At 45.7% G+C, this 27,647-nt stretch overlaps 1 protein-coding gene across 1 annotated transcript; it reads right to left on the bottom strand.

Annotated features, from left to right (window-relative positions):
- Positions 1-27,647, bottom strand: LOC136609909 (ganglioside GM2 activator-like). The gene is made up of 7 exons (XM_066589196.1): positions 27,610-27,647; positions 27,481-27,485; positions 25,727-25,819; positions 23,784-23,935; positions 4,497-4,652; positions 3,019-3,201; positions 1-1,097 (listed from the first exon to the last, which is right to left on the bottom strand). Exons 1-7 carry the CDS (start codon positions 27,645-27,647, stop codon positions 927-929), a joined length of 798 nt encoding a protein of 265 aa, XP_066445293.1. The 3' UTR covers positions 1-926.

The raw sequence follows: 27,647 nt of genomic DNA, 5'->3' as shown, positions 1-27,647 counted from the left end.
TTGGCTGTGATTGAACATTGAAGAGAAGCAGATGTCCTTACATAGACGGGTACATCAGTGGAGTCCGAATTTTTACACACCTGAGTCCTGATATAATCACATGACAATTGTTCGCTGCGCCATTTACTATGGCGCTGATGCTAGTCCAAGAACGGATTGCGTCCTACACATTAAGGATCTAAGTAGTATATGGCCGCCCAAGGCAGATCCTCTGTGGATTTAAGTTCTACATGGAAAACCTGCAGCATTAACAGTAGCAGCGAAGTGGATGAGATTAAAGAAATCCGATGCACAGATTGCATGGCACAAAAACAGCGGATTTCACCCTTAAGCCGCGTTCACACAGGCAGATTTGCAGAAAATCAGCAGCAAATACCAGAGTTGAAAATCTGCAGGAAATCCACACCAATCGGTGCTGATTTTGCTGCAGATTCGGGTGCGGATATCACCTCCGCATTCGAAGTGGTGGAATCCGCACGGAACATAAATTAACATGCTACGGATTTGGAATCTGCACCGCGTTTCAATTTCCGCACTGATTTCATGAGACCGAAATTTCTAGTTAGCAGAATAGGGACTGGAACATGCAGCACAGAAGCGTTTCATTGTACAGCTGAGGACAAAGTGCAAGTGTCCCGACTCATAGATATCCAATTTCCAATAATATGCATAATATTTTAAAAGAGGTGCAAATAGCATCTCGACACAGATGTAGCAGAGCTGAATTTGTCAATATCTTTGGGGTTACATTGTTTGTGCACTAGAACAACAGTGCTAACATCATCCATGACAAACTCAGCTCTGCTGCCTCTGTGTGCAGAGACACACTTGTACAGAAATACATTCATTTATCCAAGGAGGCTGCTGGTGGCATCGATGGGATGGGGGGAGGGGGGGGGGAATTATTTGGGATATGGAATCTCTCTTTACCACCACCATGAGGAGGAGGTTGACAGAGTGAAGGTAAATTTGGCACATCCGATCTCCTTATTGTTGTGGGTCAGAATTCCAGTTACTCGGTAACTTCCGTCAGCCATCCAGGATGGGAGAGACAGGTTTGGGATCTTGAAACTAGTGGTAGGAAGAGCGTAGGAACCCTAAAAGAGTAGAAGAGATGAATTATTATGTAGCTCAGAGAGACAATAGATGGCAGTTAACTTTTTCGTCCCCTTACACATGCCCTATTTTTAACTTTCCGCCCTTGCGAACCCCTCCACCTGATACAGAAAACTTTTGCAAGAAAAGTCCTTGCATCACTTAGATTTAGGGTGCACCTCTTTGGATCCACCTTTTGGGGAGGAGCGATGCTCTTCTGAGGCCTCACTTTGCTGCTGTAATGGCTTCAATATCACTGGTTGGGTGGGGGGGGTGGTATCTGTGTTTCCAGCTTTCATTGATACCAGCCCCAACCCCTAATGATAAATTGCTCCTCCCCCAATACACATGGGATCCATTCTGGGTGTTGGTCCACGGAATCAAAAAGTCTTATCAAACAGGATAAGATCACAGATCTCAACTGCATCTCACTCACTGTCCACTCCAACAGCCTTTGGAGCAGCATCCTTCTCAGCCTCTTCAGACTTGGCCGGCTCTGCTTGACGTCGTTCAGCTCCTTCCCAGATCCATCAGTCATAAGCTGCCCACCAGCCATGGAGACCACGGAGCTGGATGTGCTTGATCCACTCTACCAGTGTAGAATATGGAGGTGCTTGGGAAGGTCCTCTCCTTTCATGGGCCGCCAGTACTCAAACAGGTGCCCTCGGGTCCAGTCCTCCTCCACGAAGGCACAGTCATGGACTGCATTAAAGCCCCATGCTGGCGATATGCATGGAACATGTCCACCTCTGGGCCCTGCAACCACTCCCGTATCAGGACCTCTACAATCACCCACTGCTGCTCTGATTCACTAACCTGGTTGTCACGTTCGCCCAGGCCTCTGTGTTGGCGCCAGGCTTCTTCCATCTTCATCTCCCACAACACCTCTGACAACTCGGAGTCATTCACCAATGACTTTACAGCCATGCTTTGTCTATTATCCTACTGACTACACCAAATTATATTGTGGTAGCCCACAGGGAGGTAGATTAGGAGAAGGAGCACAGATTACGGTAAAACGAGAGCCTTTTACTTGGCAGCTGAATCAGCCGTACCGTCTCTTTAACTTGATACACAGTTTCAGAACGTTGCAACACAGTTTCAATACTTAGCAATGCTGACTCCAGAACTTGGCAACACTGTCTCGGCTTCTCAGCACTTTCATGATCAAGTCACTGTCCCTCTATATATTCAGCAGGTCTGGCGTGGCTCCATGGACACATTCAACAGTTCACAATGGTATGCACTCACAGTTTTTTAATCATGGACTTCCTCTTTGCCTGTAATACCAAGCCTGGCCACTGCAGTGGAAACAGAACTGTCTCCTTCTGCAACACAGCAAGTCAACAACCATCAATGACTGTGGTTTGGTAAGCTTGATCCAAACTGACTGGGAACAACTTGATCAGGGGTCTTCACAGAGCACAGTGCTTTTGACTATACCCAACACCTCATCCGGCATCCAGGGCTCTCGTTGGCTCGCGATTGCAGGCTGCACCCAATGCTCAGATACTGTTTGTGCACTCCATCACTGCAGCCAACAAGCTATTTGCATGGCACCCCCTGACTTTTTAGCCAAACACAGGAACCACCCTGCGGGGCAAGACCTACCTTTCATCTAGCAGACATATGCCCCGGTTAGCATGGTGACCAGTTATGGAAACCTTCAGAATAGCCGCTATGACTGGGATGGAGAGCACTCACATCTTCACAAGGGCCATGACAGAGACTGTTACATCAATCACATTGCATTATAATCATTAACAGTCTGCAAGAAACATCAGCAACCACAGCGTTGCCAGAGGAGCAGTAGTTGACTAGGAACGTAGGTGCATAGGGGGTAAGTTAAAATCTTGATATTACCCCTTTGAGGATTTTGGAAAGGCTACTGAAATAGCCATAGCACCTACAATGGATACTTACAGCTTTGAAGGGACAGTGGCAGGGAAGGCCATATGTTGCCAGTGGTCCTGGGCATTGCTGTCCTGGCTTGAAGAAAGCGTCCAGCAAGTCACAAATATCCTTATAGGTGCAGCTCCCAAATTTATCAATACAGGGAACGGTCAACCACTCGCCCAGCAGTTCCTTCTCAGCAGCGATTTGGATCTGGGATACAGAGAAAAAAAGTATAAGTCTATGTATAGAGCACATAAACGTGACAATAGTTTAGGGGGCTGAACCTGAAGAGGCCGGGGAACTGTCATCTGGTTGAGGTCGGTCTATAATATGCAAGATTTTTTTGGGATATGACTCATGCTAATTCTACTGCCATGAATGAGAGGACATGGTGCTAGGCACCAGGAGGGGCACGAAGAAGCATGTTGAAAATATCCATTGCAGACCCATCACTCATGAGTCCAATGTGTATGTATATGGGATAGATAAGAGTTATTGTTGCCAACTAAACGATTATTTGGCCAATCGCTTTCTAAAGTCTATGGCCATCTTTAATTCCACGTTCAATGACAGATAATCCCAGCTCATGTTACCCATACAGTACTTGTGGTACTCAGATTGGAGAATGGTACTCATACCAGCCACTGTAATAACCATGGTGGGTCTGTAGTTGGGCCATATTTGCCAGTAGGCAATGGAGGATCAAGGCCTAGGGCCAGAGGCGTAGCTTGAAGCTTCTGGGCTGCAATGCAAAACCTGTAATAGGGCCCCCCTGTAATGCTTTATTCCTAGTACTGGGCTCCCTATATGAAGAAGAGAGGCCTTATAGACCCCCTAAGGCTCCTGCATCCCCTATAGTTTCGCCAGTGCCTAGGGCATCCAGACATGGGAAGCAGCCCTTGAAGCAGTCACAATTTTCTGTATTTTAAGGACCTCACACCACACCTCCTGGGACCCTTTGCGCCTCATGGGTGGGGGTTGCATTGCATGGCTTAGCTAACTCTGCACATTACGGCAACCAGCCTATCAGGCCCAAGCAGAGCAGGCAATGTTCGGTGCAGGTGACTGGAAGATAGTTTTAGTATTAGGGGGTGTTGTATTTAGGTAATTAGCCTGGTACTAGTAAGGTACTTATGTAATAAGTTTAGTTCTGGTGCCATAGCTAGGTAGTAGACTTGGTTCTAGTAAGGTATCTATGTAATAAGCTTGGTTCTGGTGCCGTATATATATTGACACTGGAGATAAGCCTCTACCGAAAGGCATCTAGCAGTAGCTTAATTCTCTCTCCCCAATAAAAATCCACGCAATCTCGGCTGAGCATGCAAGTGTATGGGGGAAGTTGTCATCCTACGGGGTGTTTGCCCATGGGTATCTAGTGTATTGGCCACAATACTCAACAATAGGGAGTGTGAGCACTAAAAGTCCAATATGAGCTCTAAATACGGCCTGGTGTAGTTGTAAGAAGCCTCATGACTTGGCATTAAATGACCGGGATGATCGCTCACCTGGAGAGGAGAGCTTAATGGAACATCAGTGTTGAGGACCAGAGAGACGGTCACATCTCCAGGGATAGAGACGGGCTCAGGGGTTATAGAAAGGCTTTTGATTGTTCCAGGGAGTTTTCCGGAATCGCAGTTGTCCCAGGTTATACTCTTCACTTCCTGCAGGAAACAAAAAAATGCAAAAAGTGTCAATTGCCATCAGGACTCAAGTTCATCATTAGTAAGATCTGCCCAGTGCAGAGAGAACAGGGGATCATTGAAGACGAAACAACTATGTATATCTGCACTCTCATGAAATCCACTATAAGACTTAATATACAGGAGAGGCTATCATTATAAGATCATCAGATGACTGACACCCCAGATCCCTGCCAATCAACTATTTGCCAGGCCGGTGTGGTTGTGCACAGAACTGATTTCTGCAGTAAGCCGCCTCTCCCTTTCTCATTGCAGTGAACAGGTTTGGTATTGCAGACCAAGTTCTTATTGAAGTGACTGAGTTCTTTGCCTGTAATACCAAGCCTGGCCACTGCAGTGGAAACAGAGCTGTCTGCTTCCTGCAGAAATCAGCTGGTAGGCAAGGGTCTCTGGAATCAGACCCCACTGTTCTACTATTGATGGACTATCCTAATGATAGCCCATCAATAGTTTACAACTGGACAACCCCTTTAAATGGGTTGTGCCAAGATGCACAACTGCCCTGAGAATGTTAAGCTCACGATGATCAGCTGATTGTCCTAAGCCCAATCTCGGCACCCCCAGCAAACACGTGATTCTGTCCCTGCAGGGGACTGGAATTTGTGACGCTATGATCGCTCTGATAATACACTGCAGTACTTCTGTACTGCAATACATTATCGCTTATTATAGTAATCACAGGCCATGGCAGACCCGTGAAGCCTTTTTCTGGTGTCCGTTTACCATGATAACTCATCTTCCCTTCGCGATTACATGATGGAGGGCCAAGGACATCACAAAGCGAGCACTCTTCCTCTGTGTACCTTTCTCATGCATTACTTAGATTACTCGTGCATGTAAGGGGTTAAGTGGAGTGCTGTTCTCACCAATCCCCACTGTTGCAGCAGGCTGTCTGTCACAGCCGGCTTCCGCTTTGGATAGCGCCGTCTCGGCTTCTGAGCCTACGCCATCCATAGAACCTAACTATATGCCCATTCGCGGGAACCCCTTTTGCCCAGGGCATAAAAATACGCCTTAGGGCGGGAAGAGGTTAATATGGCCAGTAAAAAATAAATACCAGCCTTCCGGGTTAAATACTAACCCGGCCGGCCGGTGGTTTACCAGCTGGGTGGAAACGCTAGTGCAGCATGACGAAATCAAAGAGTTAAAGACATCCAACTCTGCTCCATCTGTAGGCTGGAGCTATGCAAATAAAGGACGGTATGATAAAAGAGAAATGGTACAATGGTGAATAAAGGGTCATGCGATGCTGTGAAGGGGGGCGTAAGGGATGCACAATGCTGATACCCCTATGCCAGCTCTTACCGTAGTGACTCTCCACCATGGAATTATGATTACACCTTCCAATAGATGTCCTAATGCTGCCAAGGCAACCAGAACACAGACTGCCAGCTGTGCCATAGCTGCTATACAACCGAGGGGCAATCAGTCACAGCGATGGGGAGAAATGCAGCCGAGAACCCGCAGTCTGATCCTACATCTGCTTATAAGGGCGACTGCAGATACTCCACAGCCACCAGAGCAAGAAGATGTAAGGAGATGACAGTCATATTGTATGATCACATGGTTGCAGCATCTCGCCCTCCTGATGAAGACTGACCAGAAATATCACCTTTCCCACAGCTTAATATCAGTATCCAATGAGCAATGCATTGAGACATATGTAGTCTGCCCCCTAGTGACTAACTGTAGAATTGTCCGGCGATCTTTCAGAGCTTCCAAAAACATTTCACATGTCAAAAGTTTTGATTGCCAGGGGTGCGGCTGCTCAGACCCCCACTGATCACTAGAACAAGCCAGCTGAAGAAGGACCCATAAACCTTCTCTTGAGTCCATCTTCAGCTAGTGAGCAGTGACAGAGCTTCAGCTGGCTCGTTCTAGTGGGGTCTTAGCAGCCAGACCCCCTGTAAGCAGAACTTTTGACATGCCCCTTTCACATGTCAAAAGTTTTTAGAAAGTGACACGTCATCAGTGGAGGCCAGGAGAGTCCGGCAGGGGATCAAGCAAGCTTTCTGTGCTCAGGAATAGGGAGAAGATGTGTATATATTTTTTTTACATTTTAACCCCTTAGTGATGCCGTGTATTTAGGACCTAAAGATGAGATGTTTGGGGGGATTTTTAGTTGTTTTTTTTGTACCATTTTGAGGTACACATGACTATTTTGATCACTTTTATTGAGTTTTTTTAGAAGGCACAATTAACAAAGCATTTTGGCTCAGTTTCTTTGCTTTTCTGATAGCATCTGATGAGCATTTTTTATGTCCCTGTAGGGAACTTGAACCTGCAATTTTAAAATCACTCAAATAATACACTGTAGTATTTTTATACTGCAGTGTATTATTACTATTTCTGCCATTTCTTCGGCCATAGCAGACCCGGACACCGTTGACGATTTCATGGTGAATGGCCGATGATATCACAGAGGGAACACCCCCCTCTGTTAACCTTCTACGTGTCAGGATCAAAGTTGATCGCGGCATTAAAGGAATTTATAGTGGGGATCAGTGTTTTTGGCTCCTGCTGCAGATGGCATGGACTCAACATCTCAGCCCATACTATCCATAGGACATACCTATAAGTCCTTTTGCGATAACCCCTTCTCACTCAGGATGTACACATACGCCCTGTGGCAGGCAGGGGTTACTATGTCCCTACCTGCAGTTTCTCCATGTGGATTTGAAGATATCTCATCCATAGGCCTCTAGCACTCTTCCCTTTCTCCACCCGTGTGTAGTCCGTTAAAAAAAACAGACTTCATGCAGAAATTCAATTTCTGTCACAAATAACCTGAAGATCAGATGCTAACACCTACTCTGTCCTCATGACACTCAGGGGGGAGAGCTTCTTCCATCCATCTATAAAGATTCTCCTAGATTTGTGAATATATGTTATTATCTGTTTTGAGGTTCCTCCTCCATGACTCTACGGTGATGACTTCTGCCGAAAGGCTTTTCTGCCCATTGGTTTCCTGTTTCATGGTCTATGGTCTGCAGCCTTGGGGCATGTTTGATACAAGGGGCTGCTCACCTCCAGGAAATGGTTAGAGTTTGTGAAAGTATTGAAGTGATCTAGGTTATTCAGGAGTTTAGTCTGAGGCCCATAACAGCGACATAAACTGGAATGAACTATCATTGGGCGTTTGAGCGTTTCCTGGAGACCATATTTAGTCACTGTATCTGGATTCCTTACTCTCATCCATGTAGTTAAGGTATGCCCATGTCACATTATGTATTAATTTGTCAGTATTAAACTTTAGTAATGATTTGAACCTTTTCTACAGGTGTAACTTAGGGTGCTGTCCGTTGTGATTGGACCAATATACATTTCTTTGTTCTACTTTCTGCAATTAAAAACTCCTGGGAATGAGCTACTTCCTTCAGAAGAGCTCTGGAGCAACACTTAATTGCTCCATGTTGTGTGCACAGTACAGAGAATTGGGCATACCTGGTTGATGAGGTTTCAATACCCCTTGATTATCACCTAAATAGAGGGATTATTCCAACATAGTTGATGACTCAGGAAGTCCTTGGGTGTATCACTATTACACAGCTCTACTAGGATATTAGTGTGACATTAACGGTGGGTTTTCCTCTGCAAACAGACGTATATACACCCACCCTTATAATCTCCTTACTATACAAACTAATTACTCTTAAAGGGGTTTTCCAGAATTAGGATATTTTGATTAATCCTCAGGAGAGGTCATCAATATCCAATCAATGGTGGTACACCGCTCGGACCCCAAGCAATTAGCTGTTTGAAGAGCACCTGGTATTCACATGAGCGCCACCGCCTCTTCTCAGGCACATGATGTTACATTTTGGCCTGAGAGCGTCTCAGTCCTATTCAAGTGAATGGGATGAAACTGCCATACCATGCATAGCCACTATACAATACACGGCGCTGTACCTGATATGCAGTGAAGTGGCCATGGGGACACGTCAGACAGCTGATTGGTGGAGGTCCTAAGCAGCGAAGACCCAATGATCTGATATTAATGAGCGCTAAGTCCTCAGTATCGTAGTGCTACAAAACCCCTTAAAGCGGTAACTGATTATTACAATACACTTACTGACTAAAGTCAATGGCAGCCCTTGTAATAAATAAGTCAGAGCCTGTTTGCAGTCTGTCTGCTTGTAGAATGAGGGTCTTCAGAAGAGCCTCCTGATAGGCATAGGTAATATGTACAATACTCATCCTCCTCCCCTTGATGACCATATTACATTATCTCAGTTCTTACCAATGCAGATCCGAGTGGTCCAATCGCTGCAAGAGCGACCAGGATGCAGAATGCTAGGTTTGCCATGGCTGCTACACCGAGGTGGCGATTAGTCACAATCAACAGTCAGAATGTAACTTTGATACTTTTGTCCTACATCTACTTCTCCTTATATACACATGTTCTTAGGTAAATACTTAATAAACAGCAAAACGCTGCGGCCGCTTATCTGTAGATAAACCCATTAAGAGCAGATATCAAATCAACGAGATAAAGAGATTACACTCAGTGTTGGCTAAGCAGCCATATGTCAGCGGTCATGTATCTTCATCTAGGTCTGAAATATGGGAATACACTATCCTACCAAAAGTAACCGGACCCTGAGCAAGAATCAGAAGTAGTATTTATTTCCACATGTTAATACCTAGTGGGGCTCCTTTGGCCCTAATGACCTCAGATACTCCCTGTGGCATACTTTCTACTAATATCTGATGCACTTTAGCTGGTATTTCCCTCCATTCATCCTGCAAACATCTGGTGAGTTCTCTCAAAGAAGATGGACGCTGTTCATATTTCCTGACCCGATGTTCCAGCTTGTCCCAAAGATGTTCAGTAGGGTTCAGGTGCAGGACAGTCAAATCGTGGAACATCCATGTCCTCGAACCAACATAGAACAGTGTTGGATCTGTGACAAGATACGTTGTCTTGTTGGAAGTATGGCCGACCATTCCCAGAGTATTACCACATTGTCGGCAGCACATTATTGTCTAGAATGTCATGGTCGACCTCTATGTTCATGGTCCTTATCACGTCAACCAACAGACCGAGACCGTGCCATGTAATACATCCCCAGACCATAATGGAACCTCCACCGTAGTTGACTGTTGGCACAACACACTCGGGCAGAAGGTGTTCCCCAGGATACTCCACACCCAGGTACGGCCATCCGATGTGAAGGGAGTGTGATTTATTACTCCATAGAACGTTCTTCCATTGCTCAACTGTCCAATGACAACGCTCCTTGCACCGTTGTAGATGGTCCAATGCATTGAGTTTCGTGGTGGACGGCTCGTGGGCAGCGACATAACTCGTATATCTAACATCATGCTGTTCCCCTCACAAACTATGGTTGACACCTCCAAACTCTGCATCTTATGTAAGATGGTTTAGGACACGACCTGCTAATAAAACACGATTCATTCTACTGAGAGGGGGACCAATATAGTATATAGCAGAATGCATCTAGAATAGTAGACTGCCCTCTAGTGTTTGAGAGTGTATCAGTGTCATAAAATCGCAATTTGCATATAAATACAATACCATAACCAGGATCATACCATAAATAAAAGTACCAGAACCAACCTCAGTATGTAGCTTTAACCCTTTCCAATCCACTGTCTGACGTGTAAAGACATTCTGATTGAAGGCTGTACAGCTTCGATGTTGGAAGACGTCCGGCAGGGTATTCTTACTGTATATTACAGGCCGCTCTGTTGTCGGGGGCCTCTCCAGCACATCACATACTACAGTACTGGCTTTAGCCAGCAGATGGCGACATTGTATAATGGCAGAAAGAGAAAAACCCCTAGGAAACCCTGAATCCAAAATTGGATTGCAAAGGGCTAATACCAGAACCAAGCTCATAACATAAATATATCACCAGAACCAAACTCAGTATGCAAATACAGCATGAATCAATCTTTATATAGATATAATACCAGAACCAAGCTCATAATATAAATACAGCAACAGAACCAAACTCATTACAAAAATACAGCACGAACCAATGTCTGCATATAGATACAATACCATAACCAAGACCATACCATAAATAAAGCACCAGAAGCAACCTCAGTACATAGATACAATACAACGAACCTTTATATACATACAATACCAGAACCAAGCTCATAACAAAAATTCAGCACCAGAACCAAACTCGATTCACAAATATAGCATCAGAACCAACCCTAGTACACCAATACAATACCAGAACCAAGCTCTCAGCTTAAAAACAGTATGAACCAAGCCTGTGACGGAAATACAGCACCAGAACCAAACTCGATACACAAATATAGCATCAAAACCAACCCCAGTACATACATACAATACCAGAACCAAGCTCATAACATAAATACAGCACCAGAACCAAACTTGGAACAGAAATAAAGCACCAGAACTAAACTCAGTACACAATTACGGCACAAACCAACCTCAGTATAAACATACAATACTATAACCAAGGTTATAGCAAAAATAAAGTACCAGAAGCAACCTAAGTACATAGATACAATACCAGAACCAAGCTAATAACTTAAATACAGTAGCAGAACTAAGCAATTATTTTGCAGGAGCGCCTATGGGCTTCCTCGGTACGACTGCTGGCTGGGTGGACCTAACAAGGGTGACTTGCCCTCAGTCTACATTCATCTGGTGCTTCCCTATAAACTGGTGGCCGGTGCCTTGTGTGAATGCACAGGTCGCACATAGCTAAGGCTGGCCATGCCTTAGGCTATCATCTTCTCTGCTCTAAAGTGATTTATGGAAGAGGGTTGTCTGTAAAAGATTACCCCTTTAAGGGCAGGGTCCAGAATGGTCACTTGTTTATAGCACTGTTGCTAAAAAATAGTCCAAACATATTTGTCACTAGACTAGGGCTACATGGTGACTTTTGCCACAACCAAAGATGGCTGTGGAGCCCTGTGATCTGATATAATAGAAGTCAATGTGGGTAGCGTTGCGACTCTCAAACGAAAAAGTCTAATCTTGCTGTTTTTTGTGCGGGTTGTGGCCGGGCGACCGGCAAGCCACTACACAAACTACATTGAATCCCATTAGAGTAAGAGATACAGAGCTGCACAGTGAACTGTGCCGTGGCCAGAGCTGCCATCTAGTGCTATAGCCTACTTCAGTGAATGATCACACTGATGGGTCTGTTCTTGTACCTTTCCTGGAGTTTCCCTTTAAGTAGTCTGAGCTGACAGCAGAAATGCTGCAGTTACTGTATTTCTTGCTCTGATCCGCTGTATATACTCCGTTTCACTGAAAATAAGACATACCCTGAAAATAAGACAGCATGATTTTCCAGAATTTTCGAGGATGCAAAATGATTTTTCAGGCTTTTTGAGGAAGCTTGAAATATAAGCCCTACTCCAAAATTAAGCCCTGCTAACAGTTAATTTAAAAAGTCAATTTAAATAGTGTCCAGGCAGCTGTACGTGTAAAAAAGTTAAACCTTTTTGAACAAAAATTAATATAAGACGCTGTCTTATTTTCGGGGAAACACAGTAACAGTAATAAATCAGCCATTTTCGCACATAAAACTAAAGGTCGTACGTGAAATTCTCCAGACACGAAAGCAGACAAGACAGAACAATCATAAAGTAGACACTGTACATTACCAAACCTACAACCGCGGACAAAACCCTTACTGACTGATATCCAGGGCCACGGGAGACAGTCAGCAGGTTAGATAGTAATAGGCAAAGCATCATCCCATATCTATGGAGTTACAGATGTAGCAAAGGTAAAAGCGGTTTCTGACATCTAGTTACATTAGTGGCAGTGGGGGGGGGGGGGGGGTGTCATAGAGATAAATAGAAGAAAAGAAAAAAACTTGTCTCTCTGGCATCGTGCTACTTTCCTGCCGCACCTGAGACAGGCGGTTGGTGGAACTAGTTAACCCTTTCCAATTTGTATCCTGGTTTTCCTAGGAGGCTTATTCTTTTTCTGCCGTTATACAACGGCGCTATCTGCTGGCTAAAGCCAGTACTGCATGAGGTGACACGCTGGATAGGCTCCGACAGCAGAGAGGCTGGCAATATACAGTAAGAGAACCCCGACGGACGTCTTCCAACATCGGAGCTGTACAGCCTTAAATCATAATGTCTTCAGATGTCAGACAGTGGAATGGAAAGGGTGAACTACTCATTGCGTTGCATGCTCAAGGCCTCCATTACTTCCCCCATCATCTTGTATGCTATTATCCCAAGGCTTTTCTAAAAAGGAGGGACGACAACCAAGCCCTGTATACCATGACTATCTCCGTGAAGCCCCACACTAACATGTAATTAGAGGCATCTATGGGTCCACCAGGATCTAGACTACTTTGTAGGATGTTCTCATGGGGCTTTTAAAAGTCATTTAAGGTTTTAGTTCATATAGGGCGCTTAAAGCTACACATTTATTTTGGCTTTCTCTTATCAGTGAGCACAATGCCCAGGGCAACATGCCTCCGTCACAGGATGGTCAAATGAAGGGCATGAGATCATATTTGATCCTCCTGTAAATTCACATCCTCCTTTGTGTCTGTGTTAGGCCGGCTGCACACAGGCGGGTTGGATTTGCGCATACCTGTCTGTGAGCCGTCGGACATGCGCAGTACAGCTATTCTGCTTTTCCCGCGTCATTACAGAATGGCCGCAGATCGGACAGCATTGACTTCAATAGAAGCTGTCTTTGCAATCCATGCAAAAATAGAACATGCTGCGATTTTTTTCTCCAAATCGCAACTGATTTCCGCTCGTGTAGAGGAAAAGCGATTTTCAATAGCATGCTCCGGATTCCGCAATGCAAATCTGCCCGTGTGCAGGCGGCCTAAATGTTTTTAAAATAATCCTTAACTCTTGGGTGTACACTGTATGGCCACTTTAATGGAGACCCCCATCTGGTACCTTGTTGGACCTCCTTTGGCATTCAGAACTGCAGCGATTTCTCAACACGTAGATTCCACTAGGTGCTGGGATCATCTGTAGAAATAGTGGCCCCTGCGGACAGGAAGCTTCTTGTAGTTGCACAGATTAGATGGAGGTGCTGAAATGTTTTGAACAGCTGACAGGAAGGGTTCATCAATCCATGCTGCTTGAGCCAAATTCTGACCCATCAGCACGGTGCAACATAAGTGTGGATCCATCTGACAGGTAATGTTTTTCCGCTGATCAGTGATACAATTTCGGGCTCTTTTGCCCACTGAAGTCTCACTTTTCTCTGTCTCTTACACAGTAATGGCGCTAGAACTGGTAGTCTGCTGTTCTAGCCCATCTATATTAACCCTTTCCAATCCACTGTCTGACATCTGAAGACATTATGATTTAAGGCTGTACAGCTCTGATGTTGGAAGACGTACGTCAGGGTTCTCTTACTGTATATCGCCAGCCTTTCTGCTGTCGGAGCCTATCCAACGTGTCACCTCATGCAGTACTGGCTTTAGCCAGCATATAGCGTCACTGTATAACGGCAGAAAAAGAGTAAGCCCCCTAGGAAAACCAGGATACAAATTGGATTGAAAAGGGTTAAGGAACAATAAGTCATGTATTCAGACATTTCAGTTGGAGCACCAGCATTGTGATCGCCTACAATTTGCTTGATTGAAAACCATCTGTTCATCAGAACAATTCTTGATATCCTCCTCTGACCCCTTTTGGTGATGAGTTGTTTCTATCCGCTTGATCCCATATCCTTTTTGTTTTTCCTCCATCACACCATTTTCTGCATACTCTCCACACCGCTGCACGAGAAAAACCCCACGTGGTTAGCAATGTATAAAAAAAACCTTCCCCCGGCTAATTCACTACCAATAACCAGACCTCATTGGAAGTCGCTCGGATCACTGGATTTGCCCATCTAATGTGGATTCACATGGAAAATGATCCACGGAAAACTTGTTGCGTGCTACCCTGTTTCCCTGAAAATTAGACATAGCATGATTTTCCAGAATTTTTCAGGATGCAAAATGATTTTTCAGGCTTTTTGAGGATGCTTGAAATATAAGCCCTACTCCAAAATCAAGCCCTGCTAACAGTTAATTTAAAAAAGTCAATTTAAATAGTGTCCAGGCAGCTATACATGTAAAAAAGTTAAACCTTTTTGAACAAAAATTAATATAAGACACTGTCTTATTTTCGGGGAAACACGGTATTATGCACACCGGGGTCACGGGAATAATGTCTATACAAGGAAGCTCCAATCGTGAAAGAGGCAGTGTCTCTAATAAAGTGGCCAAGCCCCCTTGATGATGATCTGCCAGAACTAGATATGAATAGGAATAGAATTACAATGTTATCGCCATTCAAGCGCTGCGGTGGTTAGGCCCAGGAACGCACTTCGCACTAGAGTCCAAGTACAATATTTCAAGCCTGAAGTCCTTGTCATGGACAACAATAGCATATTGACAATGTAGTTTTATGAGGAGGTCAAATGTATTTTATTTTCCAAAGACTTCTGAAGTTCGTATTTAATGTGCGCTGGAAACTTTTATCCCACAGCTTTAGAACAACAGAACATGGCTGGCAAGCGCACACATGTATAATCTTTGTATAAGGTAAACACGCTATTAAATGTGGAGACAGATCCAAGCCAAACAGAGCAGCGATAACAAGTGGAGACCGGGACATTTTCCAATACACCACTTGTCGTTACACTAAAGACACAGTAACCGTATACACCGACTGGCCGCTTTATTAGGGCCCTCACACGATTGGTGCCCCCCTGTATGGACCTTTGACCCGGAGTACGGCATAAAGTCACGTGACAAGTTCTTCGAAGATCCGTTTCAGTGTGAATCCACATTAGATGGGAAAATCCAGCGATCTCAGCGACTTCCAACAAGTCCGGTCATCGGTGCTAGACTAGCCGGGGCCAGGATATCACTGCCAACCTTGTGGGGTTTGTCATGCAGAGAATATGGAGAATGGTGTGATCGAAAAAACTCATCCAGTGGAAGAGGATCCTATTGAGAGAAACAACTTGTCGATGAAAGGGGTGGGAAGAGGATGTTAAGAATCGTTCTGATGAACAGGCAGTGCACAGTTGAGTAAATTACAGCTAACCTGTTTTCCTGAAAATAAGACATACCCTAAAAATAAGACATAGCATGATTTTCCAGAATTTTTGAGGATGCAAAATGACTTTTCAGGCTTTTTGAGGATGCTTGAAATATAAGCCCTACTCCAAAATTAAGCCCTGCTAACAGTTAATTAAAAAAGTCAATTTAAATAGTGTCCAGGCAGCTATACATGTAAAAAAGTTAAACCTTTTTGAACAAAAACTAATATAAGACACTGTCTTATTTTCGGGGAAACACGGTAATATAACACTGGTGCTCAACTAACATGTCCAAATACACAACTCCTCATTCTTTAGCACCGATGGGCTATAACAGCAGATCAGTTCCAGCACCAATGGTGTCTAAGAGAAACAGAAAGACGAGACTACAGTGGGCAAAAGAGAGCAAACATTGGATTAATGAGCAGTGGAGAAACGTCCCCTGATCAGATGAATCCAGATTTCTGTTGCCCCGTGCCGATGGAAGGTCAGAATTTGGCACAAGCAGCATGAATCAATGACCCCTTCCTGTCAGCTGCCAACAGTTCAGGCTGGTGGAGGTGGAGTAATAGACTGGGAAGCTTTTCTTGGCACATCCTGGGTTCCTGTGGATGGACACCATGATAAATTGTTGTGGTTATGAAGATCAAAGGAGGTCCAACGTGGTGTCTCTAAGCAGCCATTCAATGTGTGTTACCAGTTTTCTAAGGGTTGCAATAAAATGGGCCAGCAAGTGCTCGGAGTGCCAGGAGACAAGTCCCACCTACTCTATGACCTGAGTAGTGAAAAGACTAGTGTGTCACTGGCCCAGAAGTATAACGGGACCACTATGGAAAGACACGTCACCAGTGAGTAACAGCACGGGGCATGATATAAGCATTGGACTGGTGCCATTTTTCCCCATAGCAAGTGTTGGGCAGATTCATCTAAAGTGGCGGAGGCCACCACTAGTGTCGGGAGCACGGTTTAGGCTGCAACCCCATGCTGGAAAGCAGCCAAGGGGCCCAGATGACAAAGCCAGAAGCTAAATGCCTGCTATGGCTGCTTCCACAAGGGAGAACTAAAAAGAGCCAAGGAGAAGCGCCCAGCAGCTAACAGAGCTGTGATGAAAGACCTACTGAGGCTGCTACTGCAGTAGGCGATATACAATGGCGAGTGACCAGGGCTCAGAGTAGCCAAAGAAAGGGCCAGGAGCCAGTCAGAGGCCCAAGTTAGAGCCAATAGGCTCTAAAGGCTACAGACCAAGCAAGGGGGTCAGTGTAAAGGCCTGCTGCAGCACTAGCCACAGCAAGGGAAGTTGACTGAAAGGCCGGTGCAGCAGGTGAAGAAGGCCCTAGCAGAACGGAAGGTCCAAGTGCGGTGGTGGCATGGCCGCAGACCAGGCGGGGTGCAGGAGAGCTGCTGACTGTGCTCCCATGAGTGTCATCGAGGGTAGAGTGCTTGTGAAATGCAGCTGGCATAGTGGTACCATCCCTGCAGAGTACCAAGCTATCCATCTGTGAGAGCCCGAGCTCAGGAGAGAAAAGATGCCGGAGACAAGAAGAGCAAGCTGGAACATCGATCACCCCCCATGTTACTAGATAATTCAAGCGCTGTACCCCATTCAGGCAGTAAGCCCTGTTATGAGAGACTGCCGTGTAACGGGTGCTGGGCTTACACGCTGGTGTTGCTGTTTGGGACTGTATCTTCGGCTTGCAACTTTGTAAGTATTGCGCCCTCCGGTGGAGCTGAAGATATTGCATATTCCGTGTACAGTAAGGTTTTAGTTTGTGCTGCATGAAACTGTGTCCACCTCTCTCTGTCCACTGTTGCGCCATTATTACATCAACTTGTATGCGACGATGGAACCAAACAGTGACTATAATGAGGCATGTCAGGCTGCGGCATGGTGTAATTATACTGTAATACACTTCTAACCACTAGGTGGCACACTCACAAATCATAAGTCACAGAATGATTTCATGTCACATTTACCAGTTTATAAAAATTGGATACAACCTGCGAGCTCCGCAGGTTCCAACCTGAGCCATAAATACAAAATATCCAGCACCAGTGATCCAATAAAACGGTACTAGCTTTATTCCAAAAAACATTAAAAACTCACAAGCCCATAGCACCGAATTTGTATTTTTTTTTAAACTATATACAGAAAAAACTAATATTATGAGAAAACACATGTATATACTACAGGAGAATAATATGTTGTACCGTGTTTCCCCGAAAATAAGACAGTGTCTTATATTAATTTTTGTTCAAAAAGGTTTAGCTTTTTTTACATGTATAGCTGCCTGGACACTATTTAAATTGACTTTTTTAATTAACTGTTAGCAGGGCTTAATTTTGGAGTAGGGCTTATATTTCAAACATCCTCAAAAAGCCTGAAAAATCATTTTGCATCCTCAAAAATTCTGGAAAATCAATGCTATGTCTTATTTTCAGGGAAACAGGGTACGTTAACATAGTAATATTGTATGTTAGGCTGAAAACAGACATACGTCCACCCAGTTCAGCCCAAGGCAAAAAAGAACTAAATAAGGGAGAAGGCAATTTTCCTCATTTAAGGAATAAAAATCCTTCCCGACTCCAATCTAGCAGTCAGAATAAATCCCGAATCATCGACCCTTCTGAAGTAATCAGTGACTATAACATGTAATATTGTAACGCCCAAGAATGGCATCCAGGCCCCTCTGGTACTCTCTGAGTGAGTTCACCATCACCACGTCCTCAGGCAGAGAGTTCCACAGTCTCACTGCTCTTACAGTAAAGAACCCCCTTCTGTGTCGCTGTACAAATCTTCTTTCCTGTAGATGTAGAGGGCGCCCCCTTGTTACAGTCACAGTCCTGGGTATAAATAGAAGATGGGGGAGATCTCTGTATTGTCCCCTGATATATTTATACATAGTTATTAGGTCGCCCCTCAGCCGTCTTTTTTCTAAACTAAATAACCTCTCTGGGTATTGTAGTCCGCCCATTCCATTTATTACTTTAGTTGTTGCCTTTGTACCCGCTTAAGCTCTGATATGTGCTTCTTGAGTCCCGGTGCCCAAAACTGTCCACAATACTCCATGTGTGGTCTGACCAGTGACTTGTAAAGAGGTAGAACAATGTTCTCATCATGAGCCCCTACACCTTTTTTGATGCACCACATGAGCCTATTTGCCTTGGCAGCAGCTGCCTGACACTAGTTGCTCAAGTTAAGCTGACAGTTAACTAAAACCCCCAAGTACTTTTCATGCCAGTGTTCCCAGTGGTTTCCCATTTAGTGTGTAATGATGACATGTACTTCCCTGCCCATGTGCAGAACCTTACATTTATCAGTGTAAGGCCGGCTGCACACGGCTGTGACAGGCTCCGCCGCGGAATTCCCATCACGGCGCCCCCCAGGAGACCCCATACTTACCTGCGGATCCGGCGTCCTCGCTCCCGCATAACGCTTCCCCGCCCACCGCCGCTGTGTCATGTGACACGCCGGCCACGTCACGACACGCCCACCACGTCACATGATGCGGCCGGCCGTGTCAGGCGGGGAAGCGTTTTCACGCTATCTTCCGCTGTGCTACAGCGGAAGATAGCGTGAACGGACGGCTTCCATTGACTGCAATGGAAGCCGTCCGCGCGTACACCCGCGGCAAATAGAGCATGCTGCAGGTGAGGACGGGAGATTTCACGGTGCGGAATTCAGTGGTGGAATCCTGCACCGTAAGCATTGTGCTATTAGGTTCAATAGAACCTAATAGCTGCGGGCAACGCAGCGGATTTCCGTTGCGAATTACGCGGCGGAAATCCGTCCGTGTGAAGGAGGCCTTAAACCTCATTTGCCACTTTTCTTCTTAAGCCTTCAAATAAATATGTAGCCAGGTTGCATCTCCCAGTTTATTCTTACCATTGTTCTTACCATTCGCTCTGTGAAGCCTGTACATTTACAGACCCAAGAAATGGACCTCTTTAAGTACAAGAAGAGAATACATCATTTGTGGCTTCTGTGATTAGTTGCTCTATCTGCCAACTCCAGCACGTGGGCTGCACCACGGGACCACATAAATGTCACGGATCAGATATCCGCCATGCAGACCATACTTGTACATCTGCGGTATCGCAGCATCAGAATCGAATGGAGTCCTGTGACCTATAAGGGGTGGAAACCACAGGGGAGTTTGATTACTTTCGGAAGCAGATTAGATTTCAGACCTCCACGCGGTTCACACAAGGGATGGGACATCAGTTTGCACTGCTGAGTTTTTACATTTTCTGTATGTTTTATGAATCTGTTTTTTGTGAGATTCTGATTGGTTTTGATAACCCATGTGGTAGGGCTGTACCCCATTTATATCCTGTACGTCATTACTGGAATAGTCGTGACTAAGGATGCTTAGTCAGACATGCGTTGGCTAATGGGCTTGTGATGTATGAGTCGTTAACTGGTTTTTGGATAAAACCATTATCGTTTTATCAGATCATTGGTGCTAGGTATCTTATAGTGATCGATACAAGTTGGTCTTTACCTGTTAGGTATGAATGACATATAATAATACAGGTAACACATATAGCGGTATTATATAACACAGATGCAGATTTTTTCTGCTTGTTATGGAAGCCATGTACTGAGAAAGCTGTCTGTGCCATCAGTACGGCTTATTGTACATATACATGGCTCTGCCAGCTATTAGTGTGGGGCAAACTGGGAGGTATAGTACTGCTATTGCCAAGCAATGCCACCCAAAGTAGGGTGGCATTGCTTGGCAATGATAGCACGAGGGTCCTCTTGTATTGAGCTCTGCTACCCTAGACTGAAAATAGACACTTGGACCAGCTTAGATCCGCTACATCAGTATCCTGGGATGCCCAACAGAAGGAGGAGACACTCCGCTACTAACTCATCCGCCCCGAGTCTGCAACAGGCCAATGGCTGCAGAGGGATGGTGCATGATTTGCAGGCGGCACACCCTGTGCTGGAGCATCACCAGCTGCAGCCTTGGCACACACAATTTCCACGCTCATCGTCAGTAGACACCTCTGAGTCTCTTTTAATGCCGCAGCCTCCTACAGTAATGCCCCGATAAGACTGAATGACCAATGAGAATCATGATGTTCTCGCTCGTCATTCAGTTTCAGCCGGCCTAAAAATCAGCATTGGCTCGGGCACTCATTCCATCGGGCAAAGGAAAATCAAAAAATTCTCGGCCCATGTAAAAGGGCGCTAAGTGATGCACCTGCCTCCACTTCAGACCCCCAGACAAGCCTACACCTACCCCTCCTCTATGACGGCTGCCAGGCCCTGCCAACTAAACAGGACTTAGATGTCCTAATCCAGCGCCTGGAACACTCACTACAGTAGGCGCTTGAGTCAATCAAGGGGCGAGATAAACTCTTAGCCTCCAGAGCCTCAACAACTGAGGCTGTGAAAAACTCACTTTCAAAAAGGATCTCGCCCTTACAGAGAGATGCAGTCCATACCCAGGACCAACTGCAATCCCTGACCCTAACGCTCGACGATCAGGAGAACAGGGGGCGCAGAAATAATATGCTGCCTCTACCTTCCTCAAAGGGTTAACTCTCTTTTTAATATGGTGACCCAACGCCCCCTGGATGCTACTTTCACGGCGGACCGTATTCATCGGTCTTCTTGATCCGGCCCGATCGACTCCACGAATCCTCGTGATGTGCTTTGCAGGCTGTTGTATTACAGAGACAAGGCAAACATTCTGCGTGGCGCCTGGCAGCATGGCCCCGTGTCCTTGGAGGGTACAGAGGTTCGATTGTTTCCGGACATCTCCTGCCGCACGTTATAAGCACAGACTCCTGCAACCGGTGCTAGCAGAAGCTAAGGAGGCTGGAGCTTCTTATAGATGGAGTCACCCTTGTAATGCTATAGTGAAGAAGGATGGAGCGATCTTCCTCCTATGCAAGCATAGTGACTTAGGCCCAATGTCCATGGGCGGAATTGAATTGCGGGACACCTGCGCGGAAGATACGCAGTTCAAGCCACCCATAGAGGAACATGGGCGTCACCGGCTGCATTAAACCATGCGGATTTGTTTTGCAGACCGTTTGGTCTGCAGCTCCATCTCACGGCTTCCATTGAAGTCCATGCAATGTCAATTGCGGATGGGCCGCGGATTCCGCGGGAAAGCAGTAGTTTGAAAAACTAAAAAAAAAATCTACTGTGCATTTGCGCGGCCGGCACATCTGCAAAAAGACCCGCAAAGGTATGCATGGTCTTAGACGACCTTTTCTCTGTTGTGGGCTGTGTGGCGGACATCTAGGGTGACCACGCCACAACCGCAGCACCCAAGGAGGGTGCTGAACCCCATTCATCCCATCCAGCATCAGAAATAAACTCTCAGCGCCCGCCTGAGCTTTCAGATAGCCTCCTGCTGGAGTCCTGAGCCCTCACTTATTGGCATTCTTCTGATGTGATTACATGGACTCCCTGGCTCCCCCTGTGCCGATTGGGGTTACATCCCCATATGCTTGGGCGGATTTCCTCTCTCTATGTTGGACCCTTTGCAAGGGTCCGGGGTGAATGGGGTGGATCCACGACGGAGGTCTCCTCCTGGCCTTGTAACATGTTACGGTATAAACAGTTTCTGTTTCATGTCATTCTACTTGGAAAGTTGGACTTATTGAGGCTTTGTAGGCTTACTGTTGGTTTTGTGGTGCAGGGGGGGGGGGGGGTCTAACCTGTTTGTGATCTTAACTACTTGTTATAAAGAAAGGAATAACCACAAAAAGAGAATCAGTAGTATTTATTTCGATGTGTTAATACATTCGTAATAAGCTCGGATTGGGTGAAAATGTGTGTATTTGGGTAAAGAACTGGCTCAGAGATAGAAAGCAGAGGGGGGTAATAAATGGTTCGTACTCTGATTGGACCACAGTCGCTAGCGGGGTGCCACAGGGTTCAGTATTAGGCCCCACTCTGTTCAATATATTTATCAATGACCTGATAGAGGGGCTGCACAGCAAAATATCAATATTTGCAGATGACACAAAATTATACAAAATAATTAATGCAACAGAGGACAATATAGGGCTACAAACGGACCGAGATAAGCTGGGGGCTTGGGCAGAAAAATGGCAAATGAAGTTCAATGTTGATAAATGTAAGACTATGCACATGGGCAGGAGAAACGGATGTCACCAATATACACTAAATGGGGTACTACTAGGGAAAAGTGAGATGGAAAAGGACCTGGGGGTACTAGTGGATTGTAGACTAAACTGGAGTAACCAATGCCAGTCAGCTGCTGCAAAAGCTAATAAAGTCTTGGAGTGCATTAAAAGAGGTATAGGGGCGAGGGACGAGAACATTATCCTCCCACTATATAAGGCAGTGGTCAGGCCCCACATGGAATACTGCGCACAGTTCTAGTCACCGGTGCTCAGGAAAGATATTACAGCGCTGGAGGGGGGTTCAAAGAAGGGCAACTAAACTAATACATGGAATGACGGGACTGGAATACCAGAGAGGCTAACAAAATTGGGATTATTCACCCTGGTAAAAAGATGGCTAAGGGGCGATCAAATAACTATGTATAAATACATGAGGGGACGATACAAGGATCTCTCCCAGGATCTGTTTATACCCAGGACTGCGACTTTAACAAGAGGGCATCCGCTACATCTAGAAGAAAGTAGTTTTCATCGCCAACACAGAAAAGGGTTCTTTACTGTAAGAGCAGTGAGATTGTGGAACTCTCTGCCTGAGGACGTGGTGATGGCAAAATCCATAGAGGAGTTTAAAAGGGGACTTGATGTCTTTCTGGAGAAGAAGGATATTACAGGATATAAATCTTAGGTTAATTGTTAATCCGGGTATACAGGCAGGTAGGAACTATTAGGGGTTGATCCAGGGATTAGTCCGATTGCCATAAGGGAGTCGGGATGGAATGTTCCCCCAAATGGGCTAATTGGCTCCTGCCTCTTGGGGGTTTTGCCTTCCTCTGGATCAACAACATAGGAGGATAAACAGGCTGAACTAGTTGGACATTGTCTTCATTCGGCCTAACGAACTGTTACTATGTCAGTTAAAGTAATTAAAAGTACCCTACCTCGTCTGTCACCGCCACGCCGGACACATCCCCACCTGCTTCACACCATATGCCTTGAAGTCTCTCATAGAAAACTAGGACTGGTTTCACTGCAGCGTGGAAGGGCCGGGCATATGGGAATCTGGGCTTAAACCCCAAACATGGGACTGGATCTGAAGAGAGAGAAGAACGAAGATAAAGGGAACGGAGCCGTGTGAAGAAGCCTCTATGTCTTCTACTGCCTCAAGATATTTCTGGCTAAGACCGAAGCAGAAGGATGTTCCTCAGCAGTTTTATCGCTGTCCTAAGTTGAGAGCGTGCGTGACTTCGGGGTATCTGTATACACCACAGCACTTTGAAGTCCGTCTCCCACACACCAGTGGGGTATGACATCTGCTTACTCTTATCAGGTCCCTCTTATGGACCAGAGGGGAATATAAATAACTTCTTTTCACAGAAATCTCTTCACAGCTCTGATATTTCAATGTCCTTGGAAACCGGGGACTTTGGTGACTGCTGCTGGCACAAAGACAGATACATTTCAAGCATGTAGCATAGCATGCGGGTACAGTGCAATACTCCATCATTCTGTATATATGCTGAGTTGCACAACATTACTGATCCTGAGCCATATCCTGTGTTACTTCAGAGCTGCACTCACTATTCTGCCGGTGGAGTCACTGTGTACATACATTACTTATCATGTACTGATCCGGAGTTACATTCTGTATTATATTCCAGAGCTGCACTCACTATTCTGCTGGTGGAGTCACTGTGTACATACATTACTTATCCTGTACTGATCCTGAGTTACATCCTGTGTTATACCTCAGAGCTGCACTCACTATTCTGCTGGTGGAGTCACTGTGTACATACATTACTTATCCTGTACTGCTCCTGAGTTACATCCTGTATTATACCCCAGAGCTGCACTCACTATTCTGCTGGTGGAGTCACTGTATACATACATTACTTATCCTGTACTGCTCCTGAGTTACATCCTGTATTATACTCCGGAGCTGCACTCACTATTCTGCTGGTGGGGTCACGGTGTACATACATTACTTATCCTGTACTGATCCTGAGTTACATCCTGTATTATACTCCGGAGCTGCACTCACTATTCTGCTGAGTGATTTGTTGCTCAGTACCCTGTCAGTGGCCGTTTGCACTCCGAATCAACCGAATCCAATGTTTCCAGCAATAATTGCTCTGTGTAAAGGGACCTTCAGTCCCGTTGGACGGCTGCTTGGGCTGAAGTAAGTAAAACGTACTCGGAGTGGCATCCTTATGCTATGATCCTTGTATGGAGCCTTCAGCAGTGCAGTCTAGATCTAACGCTATCATTGTGGGACCGTGTTAGTGAGCGGCGCAGCGGCGATTCAGTGCAGATGCTGCAAATTACTAGTAAGAGCACGACCCAATCAGAAGACAACGCAAATGTCAGCGTAGACGCCTGGGTGTGACCTGTGTTCAATCCAATGCGGATCGGTACCTAAATCTCCTAACTTCAGTCTACAGGACGTAGAGAGAGGCGAAAGTAGGTTTCTGCTTCTCTCATGCTACTCTTCAATTTTACACGCTCTCTTAAAGGGGCCACAACACAAAACTGAAATCCATGTTCTGGGTTCCCAGGGGCCTGAGCGCCATACCACCATGTAGCACATTCATGCCTTCCTATTCAAGTACGCTATTGTTACATCTAGGACACCATATTGAGATATAGCGCTGAATCCGATTTTTGACTACACCCTGTAGAACAGGGTGTACTTTCCCTTTAAGTGCCCCCATTCTTTTCTTTCGGTTTTAGCAGCACAGCGAGCGATTTTAAAAATCACGTATCCTATCTCTGCAAAACAGATTACAACCCGACCATTCAGACTTGGAGATGGAGCGACCAATCAGGATCCGTCATCTGTGCTGGTTTTGGATCTTCCGCCAGATAGAATAAAAAAAAGCGTAACCTTTGGCACAGCAGAGGGGATTCAGCGCAGAGATGTAGTGAGTGTTATAACAGATACAGTAGTGATAGAAATCAGTAACCACAACACTCAGTCCTGCCCCATTTACTCACATGGGAGGAAGTGATATTCATGTACCGTAATCATCCTAGTAGAAGAGCTCTGAGGAGGACTGGCTGGAAAAGTTACACAAACTATTGTTAACTGGGATTTTTTTTTTTAATCCCATAAATTAACCTCTTAGGGCCCGGTTCACACGAGCGTATTTGAATTGCGCATATACATCGAAGCAATTCAAATACATTGATTTTCGCTCTTCCACCCACACTAGTATTTTTCGTTGCATATAACACGCGTGTAAAAAAGGATATATTCCATTGGAAACCTCAATTCGCACTCGCGTGCAATGTGCTTTCCTGTCCCATTGAAAACAATGGGTGATGCGTTCTGAGGAGCGAGGAAGGATAGGGCAAATCGCTCATGTATATGACCACATTCAAAAGACGGGGGTTATGTTCGTGCGCGATCTGTGCGTCTCACAACGCACAAATTTAGTCCCTATAGGGACTAAAAAAATGTAAAAATAAATAAAAAAAAACTTTTAGTAACTTTTAGAGAAAAATAAAAGGTAATAAAAGTTTAAGGCTGGGTTCACACGGCACGGATTTGCTGCGGTTTGCCGTTGCATATCTGCACTACAGCAAAACTGTGGCGTTTGCAGTGCAAATGTGTTTGGCCAAAAAGCTGTTCTCGCAGGGCGGAATTTTTTCGCACTGCCGCAGTGCAGAAATGCAGCTGCGGCGCGGTTTTGAAATATGCATCATGTCAATTCTTTTGAATTTTCCACTTTTTTTGCCCACAGCCTCCATGGATGCAGCAAAATCTGCACTAAAATACGCAGTTTTGCTGCAGAAGCGACTCTTCTGCGGCAAAATCACAATAGAAAAAACGCAGCAAAACCGCGGCAAATCCGCCCCGTGTGAACCCAGCCTAAAAGAAACTTCCCATGTCCGTGAAAGTCTGATCTGTCAAAGTAAGGCCGGCTTCACACGGCCGTGACGGGCTCCGCCGCGGAATTCCTCGGCGGAACCCGTCACGGCGCCCCCCAGAGACCCCAATACTTACCTGCGGATCCGGCGTCCTATGTCCCGCATGACGCTTCGGCAGGCGGGAAAGCGATTTCACGCTATCTTCCACTGTGCTACAGCAGAAGATACTGTGACGGACAGCTTCCATTGACTCCATACACCCGCGGCAAATAGAGCATGCCGCGGGTGAGGACGGGTGATTTTACGGTGCGGAATTCCACACTGTGAGCATTGTGCTATTAGGTTCAATAGAACCTAATAGTTGCGGGCAACGCGGCGGAAATCCGTCCGTGGGTAGGAGGCCTAAGGGCGCCTGTACACGAGCGGAAACTCCGCGGCGGGATTTCCCACGGAATTTCCGCCCCTGGAAGCTGCCAGAGGATTGCGTTAACAAACGCAATACTAAGCAGACGGCCGCATGCTCTATTTCTGTGCGCACAGAAACGTCACTCACCGGCCGCCGGATCCGCTTTTCGTGTGCGCCGGCTGCCGGCACATGAAAGAGGTGAGTACCCGCGCTGCTCTCTGCAGGCACTCGGATCGGGTCCCACTGCGAGAATTCCCGCAGCCGGATCCGACCCAGCCGTCTGCAGGCGGCCTAATGGATTATTTATCCCGCACGGTGAAGAAAAAAAATAGACAACACCAGATTTGCGCTTTTTTGGTCACCTGATCTGCAAGAGAGCAAGTAAAAAAGCCATCACATGAAATCCAAGATGCTACCAATAGAAATCCCCGCACATCACACGACAAATGCGCCGGCGCACAACTCTGTAACGGAAAAATAAAAAGTAGTACATTCGGTATCGCAGTAATCTCACTGAGCCGTATGTCAT

Source organism: Eleutherodactylus coqui, chromosome 2, assembly GCF_035609145.1.
Source record: "Eleutherodactylus coqui strain aEleCoq1 chromosome 2, aEleCoq1.hap1, whole genome shotgun sequence".
NCBI classification, from domain to species: Eukaryota; Metazoa; Chordata; class Amphibia; order Anura; family Eleutherodactylidae; genus Eleutherodactylus; species Eleutherodactylus coqui.
Note: the sequence above shows the minus strand (reverse complement) of the source record. Positions and strands in the feature narration are given on the sequence as shown.